We start from the raw sequence: 27166 nt of genomic DNA on the forward strand, positions 1-27166 counted from the left end.
GAATTTGGGTGGGTAAATATGCAGAGCATAATTCTTTTGGAATGATGTACTTTTTGATTGAGTTACCAGAACTGCTGAAATAAGAAAACACTCCAATTCAACTTGTAGTAATGGAAACATGGGCTCTTCTGCATTTTTAAAACATATACATGTCCAAATGTGAATGGGTCAAGCTCATCACTGACATTGCTTTGAAGTCATTCAGAGACTTTCTTTTGCCCTTGCAGGTAGAACGGGAAAAGGCCATTCTTCTGGCCAATCTCCAGGAGTCACAGACGCAGCTGGAACACACCAAGGGGGCACTGACGGAGCAGCACGAACGGGTGCACCGGCTCACAGAGCACGTTAATGCCATGAGGGGCCTGCAGAGCAGCAAGGAGCTCAAGCAGCTGGACGGGGAAAAGGGCCAGGACTCGGGAGAGGAGACCCATGACTACGAGGTGGACATCAATGGCTTAGAGATACTTGAATGCAAATACAGGGTGGCAGTAACTGAGGTGATTGATTTGAAAGCTGAAATTAAGGCCTTAAAGGAGAAATATAATAAATCTGTAGAAAACTACACTGAAGAGAAGACGAAGTATGAGAGTAAGATCCAGATGTATGATGAGCAGATTACAGGCCTTGAGAAGACCACCAAGGAGAGTGGAGAGAAGATGGCCCATATGGAGAAGGAGTTGCAAAAGATGACCAGCATAGCCAATGAAAATCACAATACCCTTAATACAGCCCAGGATGAGTTGGTGACATTTAGTGAGGAGCTAGCTCAGCTTTACCATCATGTATGTCTGTGTAATAATGAAACCCCTAACAGGGTCATGCTGGACTACTATAGGCAAAGTAGAGTCACCCGTAGTGGCAGCCTGAAAGGGCCTGATGATCCCAGGGGACTTTTGTCTCCACGGTTAGCCAGGCGGGGTGTGTCATCCCCTGTAGAAACAAGGACCTCACCTGAACCAGTTTCAAAAGAAAACACAGAGGCCAGCAAAGAACCAAGTCCAACCAAGACTCCCACCATCTCTCCTGTTATTACTGCCCCACCATCATCTCCAGTATTAGACACAAGTGACATCCGCAAAGAACCAATGAATATCTACAACCTTAATGCCATAATCCGGGACCAAATCAAACATCTGCAGAAAGCTGTGGACCGGTCCTTGCAACTGTCTCGTCAAAGAGCTGCGGCACGGGAGCTGGCCCCCATGATTGATAAAGACAAAGAAGCCCTAATGGAAGAGATCCTCAAGCTTAAGTCCCTACTGAGCACCAAACGGGAGCAGATCGCCACACTGAGGGCAGTGCTGAAAGCCAACAAACAGGTGATCTCATTCTACTAATGAGCCATGCTAGCCAACACTTTAGTTTATTCCTAAATGTTTTTGAGTGTCCACCACCATCAGGATGAGAGTTCAGATTCCTGGTCATTAGAGGAATAAAATAAACTGGCCAGAGCCAGATCAGAATGTAATAATTTCTTTGAAGTGCGTGAACGGATGAAACAGGAGAGTAGCTATGCCCCACTAAGTAGAGGTAGAGGTGAGGAAATTAAAGCAGGAACAGAGAAGATCCAGTTGCAGATGTAGAAAGGCAGTCCAGGCAGTACTTACCTGGAGCCCAGCAATCACTGAGTGTAGAAATAGTAGATGGGGGGATGCAGAATAGTCTGGCATGGAAGCTCACACCAGGCAGAGACAGCAAGAAAGGCACCCTGGCAGGCAGCTAGCGCAAACAGAGGGGAGCTCTCTAGAGAGAGAGGTAGAGATAGAGATAAAATAGAATGTGCACTAACTCTGCCACTAACCACATATCTGAAATTTAGGTCCACTTGGGATGTTAATTCACCTCAGTCAGAGCTTAAGCAGTAGAGAATTTTTCCTAACCATAGATCTTGTCCTTCTGGCATAAGTAGAAATGCTACCACATGATCCTACCTAACTCCTAGATCTCCTTGATGTCTGAATTTGGTTTCCACCCTCAAGCTTTTTCTGGATGACAGTGCTATGACATATAGGTGGGAAAATATTTTTAACCTCTGTTATTTTCTCTGGAAAGTGAGACTTGAAAGATACCTTTGAGAAGGGTGCTGAATAAAGGGTATTGATAAAAAGAAGCAACAAAACATCAAATACCTTCCTGCAAATGTGAGCAATGCTAGTGTTGGAGAGTGAAAGTTAATTTCAGATTCAGACTTCCTTTCCCTTTTGCCTTTAACTGGGGGAAACCATACCATTATCATGCCATCTACATTGCAGCTTTCTTCCATCTTTATCTTCAGTTCCCATAAACCTGTTGATAGAATTTGGAGGTCTATACCACAAGCAGTAATAATGTTTGCACTATATAAAAATGTTTTTTACAAATCTAAAGGCAAAATAGGACCTTATTTTTGTGCTGTCACTTCAGGGAATTAGAAAAGATTAGGATAAATGAAGAATTTGTGAGAGATGTGACTCCAGTTTGAGGTCAGAATAAAGAGTTTGTTACCATATCCTTCCAAAGACCCAATGATTTAGTGGTCATGAATAACTAATACCGTATTAGATAAGGCTTAGAAGACCTTCATCAAGGACATAATATCCTGGGCATTCTTGGTCAAGCCATTCAAATAACTTCTTTGACTTCTTCCTGAAGTTTGAATATTACTGACCTAGAAACCTAGATCTATAGAAGTGTCAAGATGCTTAATTGACATAGAAGTACAGATAAGCATGGTTGATCAGCCAAGAGAGACTAATTTGTCAATAAGCATTCATTGATTCCATATTTCATGGCAGGCAGTAAGTAGGGATGCAAAAACAAATGACTAGTAATCTAGTAGAATTTCAATACATGCCTGTAACTATTTACAAGATAGTACCTATCATCGAGCATTTTAGAGTGATATAAACAGTGCCATAGGAATTCAGAGCAGTCCAAAGCATTCCTGGCTGAATTTTTATTTTCATAGTACTTTGTGGTACCATTTGCATTACATTAGTGTCACAGCCCATATGGTCTCAGTAAATTAAAGGTAAACACATTTCTAGCCATGTCTTTAGTTTACATTTTAATGACGTTAGGGCTATTGCTGTGATGCTGTGTGCCATAAATAGCTCAGGTCTCTACAGATGACATCCACTATATTTAGACATTGTGGAATACTTATTATTAAGGCTAAGCTAAGAATTCTGTCATAGAGGAAAAAAAGAGAATCTTCCTGTTTTTATTAAAACAGGCATTCTGCATTCTCTATGACTTTTAATATACCTTAAGGTTTTCTGTAAGCACAGTGTCTTCTGATGAGATAAGTAAATGTTTACAAAGGACCATCTGTATACTAAACTGTGATGGATGCTAAAGATTCAAAGAAGGCCAATACATGGTCCCTGCCTTCCAGAAAAAGACTCACAGACTTCTGGGGATGTCAGAATAGAACAGATAATTACAGTTTGATGTTGTACATGCTGTAATCCAATTTGCGGGAACATTGCAAAGGAAGTAACTAATGTATCCTAGATCTAGACCTCTGTGGCTGGAAACAAGATTTTTTATTTAGAAAATCAACTTTGGGAGAATGTGGTGAATGCAGACGTCAGCAAATCTGCTAATGGGTTAGAGATACTTACACTTTCTTAATTCCGAAAAAGCTTTGTGCAGTTTTGTGGACAAAAGTCTACAAACATTGCTGAGTCCTTTGGGGGCATTTTTCACAATAAATGAGTTTGTACGTCTGTTTCAGATCTTGCTCTCTGTCACTTCCCTCTCTTTTCCCCTTAGATAACTGACCATGTATGTAGCTCCACGTGTTTACAAACTTGTTACATCTACATTTTCACAACTTAAACTTAACTGTCTGTTCTAAATGATCATGTGTCTAAATTTTTAAAAAATCAAACAACTGCCATTTTTCCCCAGGTCGATTTCTGCATTCTGGATAACTTTCTGAATCTATAACATTTCTAAAGTTTCTACTGAGTTGTAGCACTACGGAACATACTAAACTGTTTTATGAGTAACCTCTCATTTTAATCTGAATTTAAATACAATCAAAACTATTAAGTTACATTAAAAATAAAAAGAACTATTAAGTTATGACTTTGGAATAAAAACATTAATAAACTACCTTATCCAATAGTGTTTTAATTAAAAAAGAATCCATTTATCTCTATAAATGGATTGGCACTTTGTAGAAGAAAGTTGAAGCTGTCCACTTGAAGCACAAAAAGAAATGTTAAAAAACCACAGTAGTCTTCCTGGGAAATCCCATTACTAATGGATTTTTTTCATTAGTAATGGGCTTTTTTCATTAGTATTGAGTATTTTTACACACTCTGAAAACTGTAGTTAACAGTTTGTAAAAATAGTGTGTATCCAGTTTGGCTTCAGTATGAATACCATGGGGGTTATGCATCAACTAGGCAGTCCCTAAATATACATTGATTTCATGCATTGATTTAGCCAACATTTTTTGTTTATTTGTTTCTATTTCCTACTGTGTGTCGGGCTAGTTCTCAATTTGAAACATTCTTAATTCCAAGAACTTAAACATGCCCAAATCCCAAATTCAAACAAATACTTTAATTCATTCAATATTTTGGCCCCTGCTTTGGCAGCATATACACTAAAATTGGAACGATACAGAGAAGATTAGCACGGCCCCTGCACGAGGATGACACGCAAATTTGTGAAACATTCTATATTTAAAATATATGTATATATATTTTTTGGAATCTGATTTTACGGAGATTGTGAAGAAGTTGACTATAATTTGTTGTTTTGAAGAAGTTGTATACAAAGACTTAGGAAATAATTGATTCTTTGTTAATTCTTTTCCTTAAATATATAATATGGATTTATAGTTTGTTATACTCATGTTATAAATTGCAATGACCTGTGTCTTTTATTCTATATGTTTCAAACCCACCAAGCACAGGTGACAAAAGAATATTTGAGTTCTATTGTATTTCGACTGGAAGCTGTGCTTCTTCACTAACTTCTCCTTGATAAAACCCTTCTTGTATAAAGTTTCATTTTGGCTCCCTTCATATCTGAAAATCCCACACTCTCAACAATCTGCATTAAATATTTACTGAACTACTATCATTCCCTTAGCTCTTGATAGTGACTCTGGTTCACAGCTGGCTTCTAGGGCAATTTATCCACATTATAGATTTACATTTATGTTTTGACATAAAAAAAATTGCCCTATGTCCGAAGTCCATATATATGTTTATATAAAATTCAACCTAGACAATTTCACTTTTTATTTATGAAAGAAATAGACCCAGCATGAAGAATGTGTATGATAGATTTTCCTGATATGAAAATTGTAAGCATTGTGATTTTTCTGCTTTAGACAGCTGAGGTGGCATTAGCTAATCTCAAGAACAAATATGAAAACGAAAAAGCAATGGTGACTGAAACTATGACGAAACTTAGAAATGAACTGAAGGCTTTGAAAGAAGATGCAGCAACTTTCTCATCCCTGAGAGCAATGTTTGCAACAAGGTAATAGTTTTTCTTGCGAGATTAGGTGTGGTACATGGGGAAAAGACTTCAAAATGCCCATGTTCATCTTCGTGCATCGTGAGTGTTACTTAGTCTGCCATCTAAAAGGGCAAGGTGTAAAGAAAATACATGAGATTCCACTCTGACAAATCTAAGATAAAATCTTTTGTGCTGTTTTCCAGAGCCCTCTACTGGACACACTGGATCAAGCAATTCTTCTACATACAAGTGTTTTTATTTATTAATTTTTTTAAATTAAAAATTTTTTTTTATTTTTTGGCCGTGCCGCACGGCTTGCAGATCTTAGTTCCCCAACCAGGGATAGAACCCGGGCCCCCAGCAGTGGAAGCAGAATCCTAACCACTGGGCTCCCAGGAAATTCCCCATACAAGTGTTTTTAAATTAATATAATAGATATTTTTTTTAGAGCCTTATGTGCCCAAAAGAATTAGACCAAAAAAAAAAAAAAAAGGAAAAAGAAAAAAAAACACCTCCAATAAGGGGGAAAATACTCACTTCCTAAAATAGCTAAATATTACATTATCATCACTGACATTTATTTCTGTATACATAAAAGTGTTTATCATTAGCAAGTATTTGTGTGAAAAAGATACTTTGTAATGAATATTAATATTCATCATATCAGCTAATTACTTACTTTAATATAGTGTGAATTAAATTATAATTTCTAAAATGTAATTATATATATCACCAAATTTTTCACACTGCCCAACTAATTATTTAGACAAATATTACTTACTACCTCCCCCCACCAGTTTTGTTATGAAGCACCACTATATTTTATTTTTTAGACTTGAAATGACTGTTAAGAATTATTGATTCAACGTTTTCAAAGTCTTGAGGTGTTCAATACAGTGTTGCAGTTTCCTTTTTGCTGTCACAATTCAGTGCCAAAACAAACATAGTTCTATATTTTATATGATGCAAACAAAATTCACAAAGCATAACTATGCTTATGCTTTATTTACAGATTCAGTAAATTACTTACATGTAGCTGATATAATGTAAAAAAAAAATCCTGGGCCCTGGAATCTGTCCAGCTTCCTTTTAGTGTCAGAAGAGAAAAGGCTCAAACTCAAACTTTGTTATTGACTCTTGGAAATAGCAGTGAGGTGGCCGAGTGCCTAAGAGACCACAAGGTTACAGGAGAACTGAAGGGAACTGACTTCTGGGTCTGAGCACAGTAGAGTTTGGGGAGTAGAATGTCCACACCTCTGGCCACTATGGCGGTGGAGGGCGGCAGGATGGAGAATGGGTTTGGTGCACAATGCCCCCCTCTTTGTAAAGGAAATCAAAACATTTTTAAAGGGACATTTAAAGTCTCGATCTGGTTTATATAAGAATTATTATCCTCAAATAATGCATTTTCACAGAAATTTGTTTTTTCAGGTATATTAACTGCCTTACTCCATAGTATTCTTAAAAATATTTTTATCTAACCAATTAAAATAAATCCAGGGTCCTGAAATCCACATTTTATTTTACTAAGCCCTGATTTTTCTTATGATATTCCTACTATGCTTCTTGACATTCAGTGTTAAAGAAAATGGAACCCGGGAGATTGGGATTGACATATATACACTAATATGTATAAAATAGATAACTATTAAGAACCCGCTGTATAAAACATTAAATTAAATTATATTTTTTTAAAAAAGAAAATGGGACCCACCTGGATCTCAAGTTCTTTCACTACAAAGTCTGTTCTTTCTTTAAAATACCAAAAGTCTTGTGTTAATTTCAAAGTTTGTACAATACATTTTGGGTAACTCCAGAAAGTCATTAACTATCTTCTGATTCATGGAGAGCTCTTACTATCTTAGTAGGTAAATAAATGCAGAAAAAAACTCTGAATAATTTTGTGAATAATTCTTCCTTCCAAATGTACATATGCTTAGGTGTTACTTTTGGTAGAAAAAAGACCACTTATCCTCCTGCTGCAGCACAAGTATCAAACCTGAATAAAGATGTTCCTGACAGCTGGCTATATCTGTTTTGAACCCTATGCAAATCTTGGTTTGCACCTATTGCTTTATCATCTGTTTGGGAAATCATTGAAGATACTCAGGTTTCTAATTCAGGCAAATCTGCCATATTGAAAGCAATAGCAACTACAATCTGTACGCAATTAAAATAAAACCTATAAATATAGATAAAGAAGTACATATTTTCTTTACAAATATTATTATTCTTTTGCATGCTACAGGCATAAACTACAAAGCTATTGTAACACATCTACAATGCTGTGAACATTACCTGAGACTTTACTGTTGGTTCTTCTGCAACCACAATAACTCTGTCTCTGGGGTTTAAGATGCCACCTATTAACAATGTCCCCATATATACTTCATTGTATAGATTAACTAACAGTTATTGAACCTGCTCTGTTTCCAGTTTTTTACTATAATAGATTACTTCCATTGTGATCTAGGAAGACCAGTGTTCCAAATATCTAAATTCCAGTAAAATTCATTACTTTCAACTTAAGTTCCAAACTTAATTTCACCAAGATTTTCTCCTGTGGTTTCTGTTGTGGTTCCAGATGTGATGAATATGTCACACAGTTGGATGAGATGCAGAGACAGTTAGCAGCTGCAGAGGATGAGAAGAAGACTCTAAACACTTTGTTACGAATGGCTATCCAGCAAAAACTCGCCCTGACCCAGCGGCTGGAGGACTTAGAGTTTGACCATGAGCAGTCCCGTCGCAGCAAAGGCAAACTTGGGAAGAGCAAGATCGGCAGCCCTAAAGTAAGTGGGGAGGCATCAGTCACCGTGCCCACCATAGACACTTACCTCCTGCATAGTCAGGGCCCACAGACACCCAACATTCGGGTCAGCAGTGGCACTCAGAGGAAAAGGTATGCATGCAGCGATCTTCATAGTATGGTGCAGTGGCCAGATTTTAGTTAACTGCAAAAGTTAATGTGCTCTTATTGTGGAGGATGGAGGAAGGAAAGGAAGGGAAAAACTGGGAGTGGGTGTATAAATGGGCCTTGCCAATGTTGGTTTTTCCAAATTAAAACCTTTGGATACTTGTGTTTATTTATTCCTTTCTGTCCCCCACACCCCATCTCTTGGTTAACCATAATATACTTTTCAAGTGTCTGTTAACATTTTTGCTGTTCCTTGTATGCATAAATATGCCTCTCCCTTACCTCCAACCTAAAAATTGGTAGACAAAAAGGTCAATATTAAGAATGAAGCTATGTTTTACATGGGTGATAGTTTTAATGGCAATGGTGCTATTTACCAGCTTCTCTCTAAGGAGGCAAGGATATGAATGTGTTCTCTTAGGGGAACTTTTGTCCGTATTCTGAAAACTGGTGACTGACTGAAAGGTGATGTCTCTATTTAGGTCAAATAGAATGGAATATGTATAGTCTTTTTCTTAAAAGCAGGTTTTTGTGCTTTTTCATTTGTTATGTGAATATTGTCCAAAAGTCACTTGTATGGTTTTTAATGGCTTGATTTTATGACCTTTTTCCAGAGTCCTGGATGTTGAATTTCTTACCCTGTATATTCAGTTAATAGTAAAGTTTTTATTTTAGGAGTTTTCAGTTAAGAATCAAACAATATAAATATTTTCTATTTGTGGTTCAAACTGACTAACTATAATAAATCTCTTTTCCAGTATCCAGTACAGTTTCCAAATAGGGTTGTATCCTGGTATGGAAACTAAACATTTAGTGAAAATCTTGATTTACTTGTTAAAAAATTTTAAATGCCAATATAAATAATGTTGTCACTGGTGAGGCTTTGAAAGGTAATTAAAGTAAAACTTTTTTGTTTCCTATATGTATTTTCTTGGATCTCCTGCAAGACAATTTTCACCTTCCCTTTGTGATCAGAGCCGTCCCAGGACTTCAGGGGCTTCCTACCTACAGAATTTATTAAGAGTTCCCCCTGATCCCACCTCCACAGAATCATTTCTTCTGAAGGGCCCCCCTTCCATGAGTGAATTCATCCAAGGGCACCGGCTCAGCAAGGAAAAAAGGTTAACCGTGGCTCCACCAGGTAAACATTTTTTCCTTGGGTGCATGTGATGCAAATGATGAGTTGAATAGACAGCTCTCCCCTTCCTTCCAACCACTCACTCCCACCCATCCGCAGAGTCTAACTTTAATGACGGTGAATTCCTACGGTTAAAGTAAAAATGCCTTTATACCTCTCTTTCGGTTTCCTTCTTTACTCAGCCAGACAATCATTTCTTAGGAGTCTCCAGCGACCTCCTTTTAACAGCAGTCAAGGATGGAAAATGAGAGTTGGAAGGAATGGGATAGCTGAAGGGAAACTAGCAACAGGCACAACACAGGACACACACAGTCAGGTCCTATTTGCAGTTTGGTAGCTCATAGCAATTCCATCTTGGTCAAATTTTGTCATTTTCTTCTGATCATTTTTAATGTAATTTCAGTAAAGGGAGCCATCTTTATAAAAAGCCTTTTGGGCTGATCTCCTTTTGTAGTGACTCAGAATGTCTCCTCAGTTATAGAGAATATAAAAGTAAAATCCTCTAAGGTTTTGCTCCTCAGGAACATTTAAGGTCTTAGCATAATGTTCTTAGAGTTTGTAAGCCCTTATTGATTTGTGTTTACCAGCATGCTCACAACTTACTTTAGCTTCACTGTTTAGCATTTTTCTTTTTTTAATATTTTTTATTTTTTCTACGAAAGGCCTCAATTGAAAATGTGACTTCTGGCAGATAAAGATCATCCTTTTAGGAAATCCCTGCCTGCATGCTAACTATAGGTCAGAGGTGGTACACAGGAATTCTGTGAAACAAAATAAGCCCAAAGGCAGCTGTTATTAGGCGATTGCAGGGAATGACAAATTAAAACTAATTCTAGTTAGTTGCCAACAGTTAGAAACAGGAGATTTCACCTGAACAGCTGTATTTCTGGGCTCCCTTGAAGGATTCTGAATATCTGGCAGCCCTAAGTCTGCATTCATGCATGTCAGCAACCTGTTGGATCTATGTAGTGCCTGCTGCTTTTAAACAGGGCAAACTGCAGTTTACCACAGGGCCTCTCGCTCCCAATTACTTATATCCAGCCTGCTGCACTTGTTTCTGTTATCTTCCGGCCCCTACTGTAACCTTCGAGTTTGCCACAGAATTTTTTTTTTTTTAATTTACTTCAATTTTACCTTAATTCCTTTTTGGAAACCTCAGCCTTTGGATCTCTAATACTGTACTTTCCTTATCTGATTCATAAGTCAGCCTACTGATTGGGATTAAAAGATATGGTGTGGAAATTTATAGCAGAAGTTAAACATTCTAAGAATGTTTGAGGACATAGGTAGTGATAAGGAGTTAGAAGAGCCTTCACAGCCAAAATGTACACCTAAAACAAAAGGCAACAACTCTCCTGGATGTTCCTCCTTTCATAACTCTTATCCTCTTCTTTTAGACCCCTTTGGAAGTATCTGTGAGTCACCAAAGTGGTCCTGTTTCATCAGGACACCTAACTTAAATAAAACCCACAGGTCTTTTTGTGTTCCAACTGGACTTAGTAGCACTCTCTTCTAGAAGTTAGAAAATAAATTCTGTGATTAGTAAGTAACCCTATTGTATTTTAATTTTAAAAGTGACATATCAATAAGATTAAAATTAATAATATTAATAACTATTTTCATTTTATGTATGACTATTTGATGCTTGTTTACATTAATATCTATTTTACATCATTGTCATTACATTGTGGAAACCACTAACAGATATCATAAACTTTTCTATGTTACTGCCTAGTCTTATTTTTATTTTTAAAGGTTGTAACGTAGATTCTATTTCAGATATTGTTATTGCATTAATCACTACTTCCTCTCTTGTTAGCCTCTGAGATGGTTTTCCATTATTTGTTATAAGATTCTATTAGGAATAGCATGCATTCAACTTCTCATCTATTTCATTTTCTTCTCAAGAGTGAGATCACTGAGTTAAAGTATGAACATCTTTATGTTTTTTGCTCCATTTTGATGTGCTGTCAAAAAGGGCATATCATGTACTAAAAGTCCAACATTTTCACACATTGACTCTTTCTACAACTTTATAGACACTGTACACATCTTGCAACTCTAAGGCTAGTTAGCATACATGAATGAGAATACTATTATGTGGTCTTAAATTCTTTAGTGTTGAATAATGAGAAAATGCCATAGGCCTTAGGAATGATTGCTATATACAAGATTAGAGAGAGAAATAATGTGGAATTCAGAATCGTCATTAGGCCAGAAAATCATTTTAATGACAACTTAGCATATTGGTAAACCTTATATTTTTAACCATTTATTTGAAGTTAAAATAATAAAAGCAGGAAGGAAGTAAAGCTGTTATTATAGCCTGAAGAATTTTTAACTGGATATCATGGAACCAATCAGATTAATCGTTAATAAATTCTTAAATCAACCCAGCAACATTTTCTAAAAGGTTCTGGTTAAATGAATTACTATAGAAACTGACTAGCCAGCTACACCAAATTGTAGCTTCTAAAAATATTTGCACTATTGACAATATACATTATTTTTCCTAGGCTGAACTATATTGTATAAAACATATTAAACATTATTTGATGCTTTTACTATATAAAATGTTTTCATTAAGCTGAGGAAGGGAAATATGCCATATATATTCAGTCCTATGTCCTATGCAAGAAATATCTTAAACCCATGGGAAATAATAGGTTTTATGAGTTTAATATGTTATTATTATAAATTTACTTGCTGGTAACAATATATATTCATCACTTTTTTTTTTCCATACGCGGGCCTCTCACTGTTGTGGCCTCTCCTGTTGCGGACGCGCAGGCTCAGTGGCCATGGCTCACAGGCCCAGCCGCTCAGCGACATGTGGGATCTTCCCGGACCGGGGCATGAACCCGTGTCCCCTGCATCGGTAGGCGGACTCTCAACCACTGCGCCACCAGGGAAGCCCCAAAAATATTTTAATATATCTTTTTAGGTGATTTTAATTATTCTAATCAGAAGTGTAAGGAACGGCACCAAAAACGGAGGGGAGCTTAAACAAGCTTTATTTGGGAACGCTCCCGGGCGAGGTTCACTGGTCAGAGAGAAAGGCGCCAGAGAAGTCGCGCTCGGGTGCGGGCGCGAACAAAATTTATAGGGGTGGACGCAGGGGAGGCGCTTGTTGTGTGAAGCAGCCCCCTTTTTTGGTAATCTTTCGGGTGTTGTGGCAATGTCAGGTGTCGGTTGCATCAGCCTCAGAGCCGTTGGTTCCGCCCCTCGGGGAGCGGGAAGACAGGGGCCGAGTGGAAAGTCCCGGGTCTGTTTCCTGGGCAGGTGGAAAGTCCCGGGCTGATGCCACTCGTGGGTTCGGCTGCATCAACCACCCTGGGGGGGCTTCCGTCTGACTCCCTGAGCCCTTCCCCGGACCTGCTGGCCTTACAAGCAGATATATAGGTTGTTTTCTATTGTGGATCATTGAAGTAATTAAATCAATAAAATGATATTAGTTTGTTTTGGATCCTTTGGTTGAGGAATTGGAAGAGGTATAAATCTCATTTAACTTTTAAAACAGTTACATAAACAGAACACAAAATATTACTTACCATATATAAGGAATATTTTCAAATAGATTTCGCTTCTATGAGATGGTAAGCAGAAACCACATCTTCAAGGCAGAATTTCTTAATTTCTGGGAAATCAGTTCTAGGATAGGGCATTGATTTTCAAAATTAGTAGAATGTTTTGTGCTAATTTGTTAGTACATTGTACTGATTGATTTCCAATATTACTAAAACCTTGTGGAGGAAAATTCTGGCTATGGCTCTCTCTCTGCTACCTCAGCCCCTGAAATCCCAGAGTTTCCAGCCATGGCTTGTTGACTTTCTTGTTCTTGACTTTATCCTTATCTAGCATACAAACTCCAGCATCCTCCCCCATGTGCCTACTAGAGCTTTGATGAACTTGAATCAAAAGGGGCCCTTCTGATATCAGCAAGTTTGCAATCAGGCAGCAGATAGTATATTTTCATAATATCAGTGGTTATTTTGTAGCCAACGTTGTATCTCAGTGCCTTCACTACCTAGGCCTATATAATTAATAAAAACTTACAATTTAATCAACAATTTAAATCAGTCTACCAGAATATGTGAAAGGAATCTATGCAGTTCATAGGCCAGAGATGTTATGTCTGTAGTAAAGACCTAAATGCATCATTTGTACAAGTGAATTAGGGACCCAATTGCAACATGGAGGGCGGGGGAGTGCTTCCCCACACCGAGCAATTCTTTGACACCAGCTGGGTGCCCTATGATTCAACTCAATTCTGACACTATCTACCCGGAGATGGCATCAGATTCCACGGGTTGAGGACTGAGTCCTACAAGACTGCCCCACCCCCCACTTCATACGCCAGTTGCAAGCCCGGGTCATTACCTGTGTTTCTGACCCACTGCAATAGATTGGGCTTCCCACGACCCCTCCTTGGACTCCAGGCGCCAGTCCAAAGTCCAGGTTGTTACCTTACTTCTGAACTACTGGCTATAAATCAGAGGTTCCCATGACCCGCTCTTCAGATTCAATTAATTTCCTACTTCCTTGATCACCAGTTTAGTATAAAAGGATGTAACTCAGGAAGAGCCAGACAGAAGAGATGTGGAGGGCAAGGAATGGGGATAGGCGCACAGCTTTTTTTGCCTCCTCTCCTAGAGCGACACTCTTCCCCCAGTCTCCGCGTGTTCACCAACCCAGAAGCTCTGTGAACCCTGTCCTTTCGGATTTTTATGGAGGCTTCATTAAAGATGCATGAGTTTGATTAAATTCTTGGCCGCTGGGTGATTGATTCAACCTTCAGCCTCTCCCTGGAAAGTCAGGTGTTGAAAGTTCCAACTCTAATTCTGTGGTTGGTTCTCCTGGCAACCAGCCTCCACCCTTAGGTGGGGTCCTAAAGTCATTTCATTAACACAACAAGAGGCACTTTTGTCATTCTCAGCACTTAAGAAATTCCAAGGGTTTGGGGAGCTAAGGGTCAGGAATCCTGGACGAAGACCAAATATACATTTCTTATAAATCACAATATCGAAACAGGATACAAAGAAATCTGAAACTTGAAAAAGCAAGTTTGAACTCCCTTCTTGAAGTAATAGCCTAAGCAGTTTGCTCCTCGTGAACCTGTGCTTTCCTTGTAGGAGCTTTTTCTCTTGAATGTTCTGCTTCCTGTCCCTCCCTAGCTCTCTCTTTTCCTCGCTCCTTCCCTTTCTCTGAAACCATTACTGAACTAATGTGAAAGAATGGTATTGTTTTGAAATCTGAAAATTTTCTATATTTTAGATCTTAATGATTTTTAAAGCAGCTCATAAATGTATTAACCTTAGTATGTAGTCACCCCTTTAGTAATAGATACAAACACGTTCATTAGTGAAAATTGTCTTTACGTTTCCGTATATTCAAACAGTAAACATGTATTTGTGTTTGTTGTATTGCAAAGCCTATGTTCTTAAATATGTACCAAAACCACATTTCTTTCATTAACTCATTTCCTCATTCGTCAAAATGTAACAAAATATATTGTGCATCTACTATGTGTCAGGTACTTTTTTTGGCTTTTGGTATAATGTGATGATATTCAAGTAAAACATCACCTCTGTTCTCCCCTTTAAGGGGAAGTAGATGAGCAAATAAGTAATGATATTAATAAATGTTCCTGGTAAATAGAAGAGTTGGAGTGGTGAGGAAATCCTCGCAGAAGAAATGCAAGCACTGGTCATGGTAGGTAACTGTAGACCTTAATAGGCAGAAGGTATGTTGCCGAGTCCAAGTTCGCTCTGCTTGCCGCACGGCAGACCAGTAAATCAAGAGACGAGGTGTTGAGGCAAGGAATAATGACTATTCGAAAAGCCGACAGACCGAGAAGATGGCAGACTAGGATCCCCAAAAAACAATCTTATCGGGGTCTGGATGCCAGTTTCTTTTATGGAACAGAGAGGGGGAGGAGGTGAGGAAGTAAAGTAAAAAGACCATGTATCTTGCAAAATAGGAGAGGATGTGTTAATTTCTTCTTTCCTGCAGCCATTCACAGGTGGGCAGGGTCAGATTGTCTTCCTGTGAGCTGAACAAAGGCACTTTACTTGATGTTCGGGCAGAGGGGCAGGGTTCCCTGAGGCAGGCCATTATGCATGATTATAATAACAAAAGCAATGAAAAGCAAAGTTTAAAGTCAAAGAAACAGATCTAACATGGAGTCCGATTTAGCTCTTCCCTGTTACAGTTCCCCACTGTCAATGTCCATTCCATAATCTTGTGCAAAAGGGGCGATGACCATTCTAACTGTTTCTTGCTGCGTCTCGTCACATGGATCTTTCTGGGAATGTCCACCATAGGTGCCAGTTGTTTCGAATGTTGAGATTTGTCTTTAAGGAATTTAGGGCTTTTCTATGTATGGGAAGATGCAAGAGGCTGGGCTCACTGAAATCATTCCTTTGATATGTGCCTCAGCTATCTGGGGCCTGTATCCTATATTTTCACATTCTGAGTTTCCTCAGGGCTCACTGTGGGGAGTGGCTGTAGTCTGATGGCTGCTAGATGGCAGGTATTCTTCTCCTTCCCTTTCCTCAGGGCTCACTGGCTCACATTGGAGGGCTGCAATCACTGATGCCATTTCTCAGATCCTCCCCTCTTGGTCAGAAATTTGAGCAATATTTGGGAGACATTTCGTGATCAAATTTTGTCCCACAGCGCTGGGAAGTTCATCCCAGATCAGGTGAAAATTCTTGATATGCCACTCCGGGTGGTAATTTTTGGATTAGGCCCTATTGATAATTAAAGATTCTCCAGATCCTCTAATTATGATCCAGGAGACATTTTCCCTTGTTGCTTCTACCCATACCTAGAATCACACTGTAATTATTTTGTTATAAATGTGATCTATTTCCTCAAGATGTTTAGGCATAGAGGTTTTGTTGGAGGCCTGGTTACACACTGGGTACTGTAAGAGACAGCAATCTTATAAAGTAGGATATAAGTAAATGCAGCTGGTAACACTGACGAAGACATGGTGCAGCAGGGAGGCACAAACAATTTGGAAACAAAGAACACATTAAAACAATGATTAGTATAACCAGTTGTAATCCAGTTGCAAGAATTAGCGACCAAAGGAACCATAACTGATTTAATGAGCCACTTGCAGTTTCACTGTACTGGCCATGTATGCAGAGCTTAATCTTTGAGACAAGCATATGCTACTGGCAGGATCAACCAGGTAGAGATAAAAAGATAAATGTTTCATCTTTGTTTACAAAGGCATACTTTATCAACTTGTTGTAGGTCACAGCATAAGAGAAAAGGTTTTTTTCTGAAAAACAAAGAATAAAGCCAGTATATTTTCCAAAGTCATAAAGTTATAAATCATATTTACCAGTTCATTCAGTCACATGTAATTAATTCCTGTTGATCTGGGTGAAGTAATCAGGTTTTCCATTAGGTTTGTCATTTGTTACCCAGTCCAGTGATATTATCTAAAGGCTATCAGAAACTAATTGTTAAAAAGTTCCTTTTATGAGTCTTCTTGAAGATCTTCATTTTGTAAAAACATCAGGACAAAACTTAAAGTAGCCTGGTTAAAGATTGGAATACGGACTTCCTTGGTGGCGCAGTGGTTAAGAATCCGCCTGCCAATGCAGGGGACATGGGTTTGAGCCCTGGTCCAGGAAGATCCCACATGCTGCGGAGCAACTAAGCCCGTGCGCCACAACTACTGAGCCTGTGCTCTAGAGCCCGCGAGCCACAACTACTACTGAGCCCGCATGCCACAACTACTGAAGTTAACACGCCTAGAGCCCGTGCTCCGCAACAAGAGAAGCCACCGCAATGAGAAGCCCGCACACCGCAACGAAGAGTAGCCCCTGCTCACTGCAACTAGAGAAAGCCCACGCACAGCAATGAAAACCCAACAGAGCCAAAAATAAATAAATTTATAAATTAATTAATTAATTAATTTAGTTAATCCTGACCATATATAAAACTTTCTCAGTAAAATGTAATTCCATTCCTCATACCTTAACTGAAAACACACATTCTACCATACTGAAATGTTTTATTATTTTCAGTAGCTTTAAATATAAATTAGAACCCCTGACTCTTAAAAACCTTAATTTCTAGTGAAAACCAAGAGGCAAGTAATAGTTACCAAAACCTGGAGAGACTATCTTAGATTATTTTTAGAACATAATTATTCTTATAGAGTTTACCTAAAAGCTCTTATCTCGTTATTTACTTTAAAGTTTCATCATATCAAGTTATTTTTCTGGCTGACAAATTTGCAACAGATATAAGATTTCATTTAACTTCTATTAAACCTAGGTCCAGTGAAAGTATTATACTTAATGTTGATGACTCTAAAGACATGTCTACATTAATTAGATCAATAAACGTAAACAATAATATCAGGTATTAATTTAATACTGAATATTTCTCAGTTCACATGAACCTGAAATTCACTTAGCTTAATTTCTCTTGTATTTAGAATTGTTTGATTTGTAAGCGCTTACTTTTCTTTAAGCCAATTAAATAGAGCTCATTTACAAGCTAACCTCAGCAATGTTATCCAAAGACAAAGACACACACAAACACACAAACAGAGAGACCTCATGGTTCTCATTTCAAAATTTCAGCCCCGAGTCAGGTACAGCCATGTAAAACCCATCAGTTTACAGAGAGTTTGGATTAAAGTTGGGTTTCTGGCAGATGGAAACCATTCAAGCTCCCTTGTCTAGATGGCTAAATCTTAAAAGACACTTAGGATTTCTATTTATCTTTGACAAGTCAATTTCTAAATTACTTTACCCTCTTTTCAAAATTTGCATTTTAAAAAGATGGCAGAGATGAGGGTTCCTGAGAAGACCAAATAGGACATTTGCATCTCAAAAATACAGGCAAGTTTCTCCTAGGATGACTTTGTTTCCTTCTCTGGGGTTTCCACGGCCACCATCTGTAGGCTTAAAGCTTGCTCCAGTGAGACCCTGATGTCAGGCTGTTCTGGCGAAAAAGTTACTTGAGCATTTAATTTACAAAGGCGACCTCGTCCCAAAACGGGTATTGGACACTCTGGCATATATAAGAAGCTATGTTTCAGGGTGAGGTCCCCTAGTTGGCATTCTAGACGTTTAAGAACGAATGGTTTTGTACTTCTCCAGAAACTCCCGTGACCCAGATAGACTGAGATGTTTTCTGTGCCACCTTCGTGTTTACCACGGAATATGTGGCACCCGTATCTATTAGAAAGTCAACGAACTTGCTCGCCACTGTCAAAACTATCCGGGGCTCCTGAGGGGAAATTAGAATCAGACGCCTCAAGTCTAAGGGAGTACCCTGGCCACTTACAGGATGTCAGCACAAGGGAAATTGCCCTTCTGTGGAAATGGCTACCAGTCCAAATTGGGTGCCCTGTCGGGTCTTAGATTGTGATACTGAACCAGGTCCCTGTGCCTCGGGTGTTAACACAGAAAATTTTATTCGATCCCTCTGGGTAGGGGAAACAGGAGGCAGTGAAAGGAGTGAATATGTTGGTGGCATGGGGGCAGTTGGAACAACTGCTGGTGCAGCCTGCTTGGCCAGTGGGGAAGTTGTATGAGCCAGAGGAGAGTTTAGGTTTTGGAGTACCATGTCCCCACTCTCATTTTCTCCCTCTTCCCCTTGCAGAACAGGTTCCCCTTTGGGTTTCCTTTTAGATCGCTGCACCATAAGGTGGCAGTCCTCTGACTCCTTTTCCTCCTGATGCAATAGCATAAATACTTCTACATATGGAATCTCATTTCTTTTCCCTGTTCTTTTGCAAAACACTTCTACTGCGAGATCGTATAACAATTGAGTGAGCCATTCAGGGGCCATAGCTCTTCTGATCCTAACATATATTGGGTCCACACCCTATTACAATAGTATATATATCTTTCTTAGTCATAGGCTCATGGCTGTGTTTTACCCAGTTATCTAATATATGCCCCAAAGGGCTCTCCTTTGGGAGAGATGGAGTATTTCCCATTTTTATGTTTGATAACACCAAAACACAAAAGATGCAAATTCCAACACAAAAGGCACAAATTCCAACACTGATGCACACAAAACCAAAACCAAACCCAATAAACTGGTTCCCAAAAAAATCCAATGACAATTCCTCTCTCCAACAGGGTACCCCAACCAAAGAGATTGGCTTGTCCCATAAAGGAAAAGCCCAAATTGAGGGGTGTAATATATTCCCGGTGTGCACGCCAGAGCGACTTACCCTCCAAAATCGAGCCTGTCAACTCATAGAAGTTTGTCGGTTCCTTGCTTCATCTGCCAAACGCTGGGGTAACCAGTGCTGTTTCAGGGAGTTTTGAAGGAAAGATCCTCAGGACAAATGGTCCCGGCAGCTGCTAGGACCTTGCCCCAATATTCTCTGATCAGGGCCTTCTAGCCACGAGCAGCAAGGCTCCTGGCTGGCTAAGCCAAATTTGTTACTGAGTCCAATCTCGCTCTGCTTGCTCTGCTCGCTACCCAACGGGCCAATAAATTGGGAGACGAGGTGTTGAGGCAAGGAATAATGACCTTATTCGGAAAGCTGGCAGACCAAGAAGATGGCAGACTAGGGTCCCCAAAAAACCGTCTTACTGGGGACTGGATGCCAGTTTCTTTTATAGAGCAGAAAGGGGGAGGAGGTGAGGAAGTAAAGTAAAAAGGCCATTTATCTTGCAAAATTTCTTTTCTGTAGCGATTCACAGGTGGGCAGGGTCAGATTGTCTCCCTGTGAGCTGAACTAAGGCACTTTAATTTAACATTGGGGCAGAGGCGCAGGGTTCCCTGAGGCAGACCGTTATGTATGATTATAATTACAAAAGCAATAAAAAGCAAAGGTTAAAGTCAAAGAAACAGATCCAACATGGAGTCCGATATAGCTCTTCCCTGTTACAGGTGGGGGTGCAGGTGTGGGTAATGAGAAAAGCCTTATAGGAAAGGAAGTCAGCTTGCACAAAGGCCATGAGCTTGGTGCTAGAAACTGCAGCAGGACTTGGGAGTGATGGAAAATGACACTGGAAAGGCAGGCAGGGACTTGAAAACAGAGGGCCAGGTTAGTGAGAGCAGACTTTATTCCAAGGGCACAGGTAACAGTTTTAAGAAGAGGAGCAGATTTTTAGTATATAAGATCACCCTGACAGCGAGGTGGAGAATGGATTAGATGTAGGTAATGTTACCCGAAAAATTGGGTTCACCTCTTGGTGGGTGTCCAGCCAAAAGACACAATCAAGCCAAAGAATGGGAGAAGGAAGGATTTATTACTTGCCACAAGTAAGGAAAACACCAGGGATCTTTCCCAGAGCAGTGTCTCCCCAAACAGCAAAATTGGGGAAGTTTTAACAACAAGCATATTCATGAAGGGGCTTGGTTGAGTCCAAGCTTTAGTTGATTGAAGTCAGGAGGGTCAGAAAAGGTCAACATCATCGTCCCTTAGGTTCCAGTTGATCTTGTGGTTAAGTACTTCAGGCTAATCTTTACCATTGAAGCAAAACTGGGAGTTTTTACAACTGAAATATTATGTTTGCTATTGTTACTTCTCTTGCCTGATAACAGGCAATGTTTCTGCATTCTTTTGTTCCCTTAAGATTACTGAGAACTGTTCAAGGCCAGGCTTAGATCATAAAATGGCTTAGGGCAGGGCTTCCCTGGTGGCGCAGTGGTTGAGAGTCCGCCTGCCGATGCAGGGGACATGGGTTCGTGCCCCGGTCCGGGAGGATCCCACATGCCACGGAGCGGCTGGGCCCGTGAGCCATGGCCGCTGAGCCTGCGCATCCGGAGCCTGTGCTCCGCAACGGGAGAGGCCACAGCAGTGAGAGGCCCGCGTACCGCAAAAAAAAAAAAAAAAAAGGCTTCTCTTAAGTCAAGAAAGCCATGCCTGGTTCTCTTTCTCCTGGAAGCCCCTGCCCCTAACTGCTTACAGTAACACCTGACGTAAAGAAGCAACTATAGAGTCTAATGAAATGTGAAATGAGAGGTGGTGGAGACTCGGAATCAAAACTGTGAGGAATATGAATGTTTACAAGTGTTTGAAATCAAAGAAGTTCAGCTCTACGCAAAAGCCAGCGTGTCCTGTGTACATACATCCTGCTCTAACTGCCTGTGCTTCTTCATCCTCCCGTGGTTTGTCTGTGGAAGGAGCTCGGTGAATGCTAACTGAGCTGACTTCCTGAACTAACAGCCTCAGTGGTTTTTTGCCTAAAGTGTGTTTTTTCCTATAGAGGCCTCTCCATTTTTGTGTGTTCCACTTCCCCATATACTTTCGTTTTCCACAGGATTCAATTCTTGAAATAGTAGGAGTGAACAGCATTCTGTTGAAACTTGTAATCGTTTAGGGTTGTATTTGCTTTTAACATAGCTTCTACAGAGTTTTCCCCGGCAGAGGAAGGCTTGAGCATTTTCTCATGCTACAGCATGTTGCCCTTAGTTTGGAATCTGCTAAAACAAAAGTTAATTCAAAAATACTAATTCACAAAATTACCAACCACATGTTTAAAAATACATTTTTCTGTCTTGCCCCAGTGTAATATGCAATCAAAAATTTGTTTAAAAAATTTTGTTCAAATTTTAGTGAATCATGTATGCTGCAAGAGTATTTTTCTCTTCTTCTGGGTTAGCTCTGATTCATTTTACAGTGGAAATTTGCAACACCCTTAAATTTTGTTTCAATTCTTTCAGTGTTTCTTCAAGTAGCAATTCCATTTTTACAGGAAGTCTTTTAGTATAGAATGATCTTTGGTTGGAATGTGCGAAGAATGTCATCTGAGAGTTATATCTCTTCTTTAGATTCTGTCCATCTCTATAATGACAGATAGCTAATTGAAAACTGCTAAATACAGGAATTTATCTCATTTTTTTTTTCAAATAGCTCCATATTTGCTTTGTTTAGATAAATATCAAATATCCTCCAGTTTAGAGGAGTGTTTTGATTTTCATCCAGATAACTAGTTTCATATAAAAATATTTTGGAATTTTAAGATTTTTTTCCCTTCCTTGTTTTCTTTTGCAAAGGTTTTAAGCTAGATGTCTCATATATACCAGTTTTTCTATCGTGTGCATAAATGCACAAAAATTATAAAGAGTTTTCTGATCCCTTGTCTCCATCGGGTAGAATTAGCCGCTTTGTCCTCTACTCCTCACTATAGACAGTACAGTCACAGTTTGTCTTAAAATCAGATTTCTCTATGAGTCTGTAGGCTTTTGGGCAGAAATCTTGCCTCTTTTAATCCCCAGGATCTTACACTGTACCTGGCACATAGTAGGCCCTCAGTTTATTGGATAATTGGTAATTAGTCCAAATTTTCTACAGTATCTCAAAATATACAGCTTTCATATTCATCTCTATATGTAGTTCTTCTGATATACAGAATTATAGTGCATTTCAGATGTAGTTTAAAGTAGGTGAGGTAATAAAATCTATATATAAAAATTGCGTTTGGAAAATTTTCAAATGAGTCATTTCTCTTACTATTTAATATAGGCAGCATATGTATCATTTGAAGTTTCTTTGGTTATTTTAACATATTATGCCTAAAAATCAAGGCAATTATAAGAAAATATTCACTTTTCTTTGGCCACGCCCCGCGGCTCGTGGGACCTTAGTTCCCCGACCGGGATCAAACCTGTGCCCCCTGCAGTGGAAGCATGGAGTCCTAACCCTTAGACTGGTGGAGAATTCCCCTGAAAATATTCACTTTAGAGGGCAAAATTTATGAACCCATGTAATACAGACCAAAATGTTGCATATAAATATATAGGCTTTCCTTACATATTACTTTCTCTTAATCTTTTCTTTAATAAATTTATTTATTTATTTATTTATTATTTATTTATTTTTGGCTGTTTGGGTCTTCGTTGTTGTGCGTGGGCTTTCTCTAGTTGTGGCGAGTGGAGGCTACTCTTCGTTGCGGTGCACGGGCTTCTCATTGTGGTGGCTTCTCTTGTTGGGTAGCACAGACTCTAGGCGTGCAGGCTTCAGTAGCTGTGGCTCGTGGGCTCTAAAGCACAGGCTCAGTAGTTGTGGTGCACGGGCTGTAGGCGTGCAGGCTTCAGTAGTTGTGGCACACGGGTTTAGTTGCTCCGCGGCATGTGGGACCTTTCCAGACCAGGGCTCGAACCCGTGTCCCCTGAATTGGCAGGTTGATTCTTAACCAGTGCACCACCAGGGAAGCCCTCTTATTCCTTTTTAAGCATATATGATTATATATGCATCTGAAAAGGAATAAGAGAAAGTAATAAGTATACTTATAGTTTTTAAGTATATTTTTCGATAGATAATGATTGTTCAAAAGTCAAAAGGTACAAAAGGGTATACAAAAAGAAAGTAGTTCTCTCTGCCAAAACTGTGCCCAGCCAACCTTGGATATCCTTTCAGAAACACTCTGTACATATACAAGCAAATATATATAAACATATGCATATATAGTCACATATATGTATTTATATATGTATTAACAGTAACACTGGCACAGCAACAAACATCATTATGCATGCTATTTTTTTGTCACTTAATATATCCTGGCTTTTTTTCCCTTTTTATATTAATATTCATCTTTTTGTTTATTTTTAACTAGACATTTGGAGGAGAAAGAAGATATACTTGAACCCTTTAAGAAAGCTTGAAATGTCTTTATGTGCAGAATTGACATATATCTTGTCAAACAATAAAATGACAGCTACAAGAATGTTTCACCATCTAGACCAGAGCTATTCAATAGAAAGATGATATGAGCCACATATGTAATTTTAAATAATCTAGTAGCCATATGAGAAAAAGAAACAGATAAACTTAATTTTAATAATACATTTTATTTAACACAATATGTCCATAATGTTATGATTGCAACATGCAATCAATAGAAGCAATTATTAATGAGATTTTGCATCTGTTCTTCTTAGTCTTTGAAATTCAGTGTGTATTTTGCACTGACACCACATATCAATCTGAACTAGCCATATTGCAAGTGCCCAATAGCCAGATTTGGCTGGTAGCTACTGTATTGGACAGTGCAGCTCTAGACCTTCTCACTTACCAATGGTTTTAACTGGATATAATTTCTGCATAGAAATCTAATCATTAACATCTAATTTTAAAATAAGATTTAAGGTGACACATGTTTAGGTTTTCTTTTAAAATGAAACATCGGACCAAATGTTTGCTATTACAAATTGATTCTGCTTCGTCTGTCTCTGGTAGCAATATTCTTTTAAACATTATAGATACATATTAAATGTTTGTATACCTTTCTCTATACATCTCCTTTATTTGTTTACTAGGTCTCCTTGCCAGTATAAGAATTTAATTCCTATTGTTCAGATATCCTAGGAAACCATATTTCTTAAATATTCTTAAAATAATAAAACAACTTAATGATTTTTTTTAATTGGTGTCATCAAGCTTGTAAAAAGTCTATGTTATTTATTCAAAGCAGGGAGAGCCTGGAAAATGTTTACAGTGCATCCTGCCAATTTTAAATGGCAGAGTTTAATGACACCATATATAGACTGAAAACACATCAGACTCTTCCAAGGTGGGTTCTGTGTGTTTTCCCATTTCCAAGATAAAAGAAAAGATAAAGACAATACTAAGTAAACCATTCTATGGTACAGATTGGAGCCACTCAATAAATAATGCAATGATTAATGTAACATTTAATGATCACGGTTCTATCAGCATCTTTATTTTGTTTTATTTTTGGGTTTGTCTTCTACTCCCTCCTCTGTCAGGTATACTATCCAGAACTTGCATTTTCTTAAAAGATTTCATATTCAAAACCTGAGCACTATCAGCACAATAAACTACGATAAAATGATGGAATTATTTAATTACTGAGGGATCAACATGAAAACCAACACTGCAGCAGTAATGTGCTTATTAAATTAGATTATATTTTCAATCCATGTTGACTCTTTTAATATAACTATGTCATATAACTCTTTTAGTAGAACTATGCTTTGAAGTCTTTTAAGTTTTATTAAAATTTTAATAAACCCATGGAAATTAAAATTTTTAAATTAAGATCCTCAAGGAAAGAAAACTACAATCTTTCTCTAATATATCCATTAAGTGAAAGAAAATATACTTATTTGATGTTCTGAATTGTTACATATTTAGGGTAAAAGTGATCACATCATGCTTGTGTCCACTAGAGTCCACCCATGTGGTGAAGAGAGAGGCCTCCAGAAGGGGGCTGAGTCTGGAGGGATGATGGGGAGGCACAGGTGGGCTGAGACACACAGGAGGCACAGGACGTTGCAGGCAGTAACTACCTTCCTCCCTTGACCCTGCCCAAATGATACTTCTGGCTCACTAAAAAGTATCGAAAGGCAGGTAGAAAACTCGAAAGAGTCAGGCACCTAGATCATAGCTTCTGATTCAGACTCACTGAAGTGACCAATCTCTGCCACCAAAAGACAAACTAGTCCGAACACTGAATTTTAAAATTGCATGTTATCCCACCACCTTCTACCTGTTCATGCCAGAGAACAGAGAACAGCCTTTATTCCACCAAACTGCTGTCAATTACTTACCTACAGCACTTAACCCTTAGTTTCTTTGGTATCCTTTGTGCCAGGGAGTAAGGTGGTACAACCGTCTGCCGTTGGCATGGCCCTGCCTTCAGATCCCAAAGCCTCCCCATGCAAAGAAGAGGTTTAGTACTCTGTTGTGATGGGCAGCTGGGGGCTCTCCCTCATTGTATTCCAGGGGAAATGGCCATCAGCTATGCTATACTCCTCACACTATTTAATCCAACTTGCTGGCACTAGTCTATTGAATTCTTCTGTTTGTCCTCACTATAACTACATAACAACCTCTATTATAAAAATGCTCTGATTATAAGCATTCCTTGGGATGTTATATTCAAACTGCAGCTTTCAAAGGGACGTCTTTTACCTACAAGGAATACTAAGAAAAACATAACTTAAAAAGCCACAGTAGGGGCTTCCCTGGTGGCGCAGTGGCTAAGAGTCCACCTGCCGATGCAGGGGACGCGGGTTCGTACCCCGGTCCGGGAAGATCCCACATGCCGCGGAGCGGCTAGGCCCGTGAGCCATGGCCACTGAGCCTGCGCGTCCAGAGCCTGTGCTCCGCAACGGGAGAGGCTACAACGGTGAGAGGCCCAAGTACCGCAAAAAAAAAAAAAAAAAAAAAAGCCACAGTAGAAACCTGGGGAAGCCAATCTTTAGGTTAACAACTGTAGGCTCTCCTCTGCATGTATAAGGACATGTGGATAGCTATAGTGAAGGAATACTGAAGGAGCTCTCTCAACTCTGAGTCTCTCTGATTCAACGAATACAAATTATTCTCTCCATGACTGGGACTGGAGTTCATTGTGTACAATCCATGTTTCTAAATACACTTGTAAGTAAATATATTAAAATATCTCAGCACCATATAGTATAGTTTCTGTCAAGAAAAAGTAAAATTCCCATTATCTAATAAACAGAGCAAACTTTTTTTTGGACAATTTAAAGTGTCTGTGTGTTATAAACTGACTGTACAAGTCCGGAAAGAGCAGAGTTCCAGAATTCACGCTGAATTCTTGTAGTGTGCTAATACTTTGCTTTCCTTCCCCAAACCGATGAGGTTCAATTTCCAAAAGTATACCTATATCATTACACTGGATATTCACTGATTTCATTGAGAAATGCTTCTC

At 38.9% G+C, this 27166-nt stretch overlaps 1 protein-coding gene and 1 non-coding gene across 6 annotated transcripts in view; both read left to right on the top strand.

Moving 5' to 3' along the window:
* Positions 1-27166, top strand: part of BICD1 (BICD cargo adaptor 1) — a 204816-nt gene that overhangs the window by 157812 nt on the left and 19838 nt on the right. For 2 of the 5 annotated variants that reach the window (XM_067696107.1, XM_067696101.1), the window contains exons 5-8: positions 228-1319; positions 5336-5487; positions 8051-8368; positions 9331-9524. In XM_067696107.1, coding sequence (XP_067552208.1) covers positions 228-1319; positions 5336-5487; positions 8051-8368; positions 9331-9524 — 1756 coding nt within the window. Of the gene's footprint in view, positions 1-227; positions 1320-5335; positions 5488-8050; positions 8369-9330; positions 9525-27166 lie in introns of those variants that run through there. The other 3 variants (XM_067696104.1, XM_067696102.1, XM_067696103.1) reach the window with 2 other exon arrangements.
* LOC137203100 (U6 spliceosomal RNA) lies at positions 4581-4683 on the top strand. Its single transcript, XR_010932930.1, has one exon. It is a non-coding gene; the product is annotated as a U6 spliceosomal RNA (small nuclear RNA).

Source organism: Pseudorca crassidens, chromosome 11 (genome assembly GCF_039906515.1).
Source record: "Pseudorca crassidens isolate mPseCra1 chromosome 11, mPseCra1.hap1, whole genome shotgun sequence".
NCBI lineage: Eukaryota > Metazoa > Chordata > Mammalia > Artiodactyla > Delphinidae > Pseudorca > Pseudorca crassidens.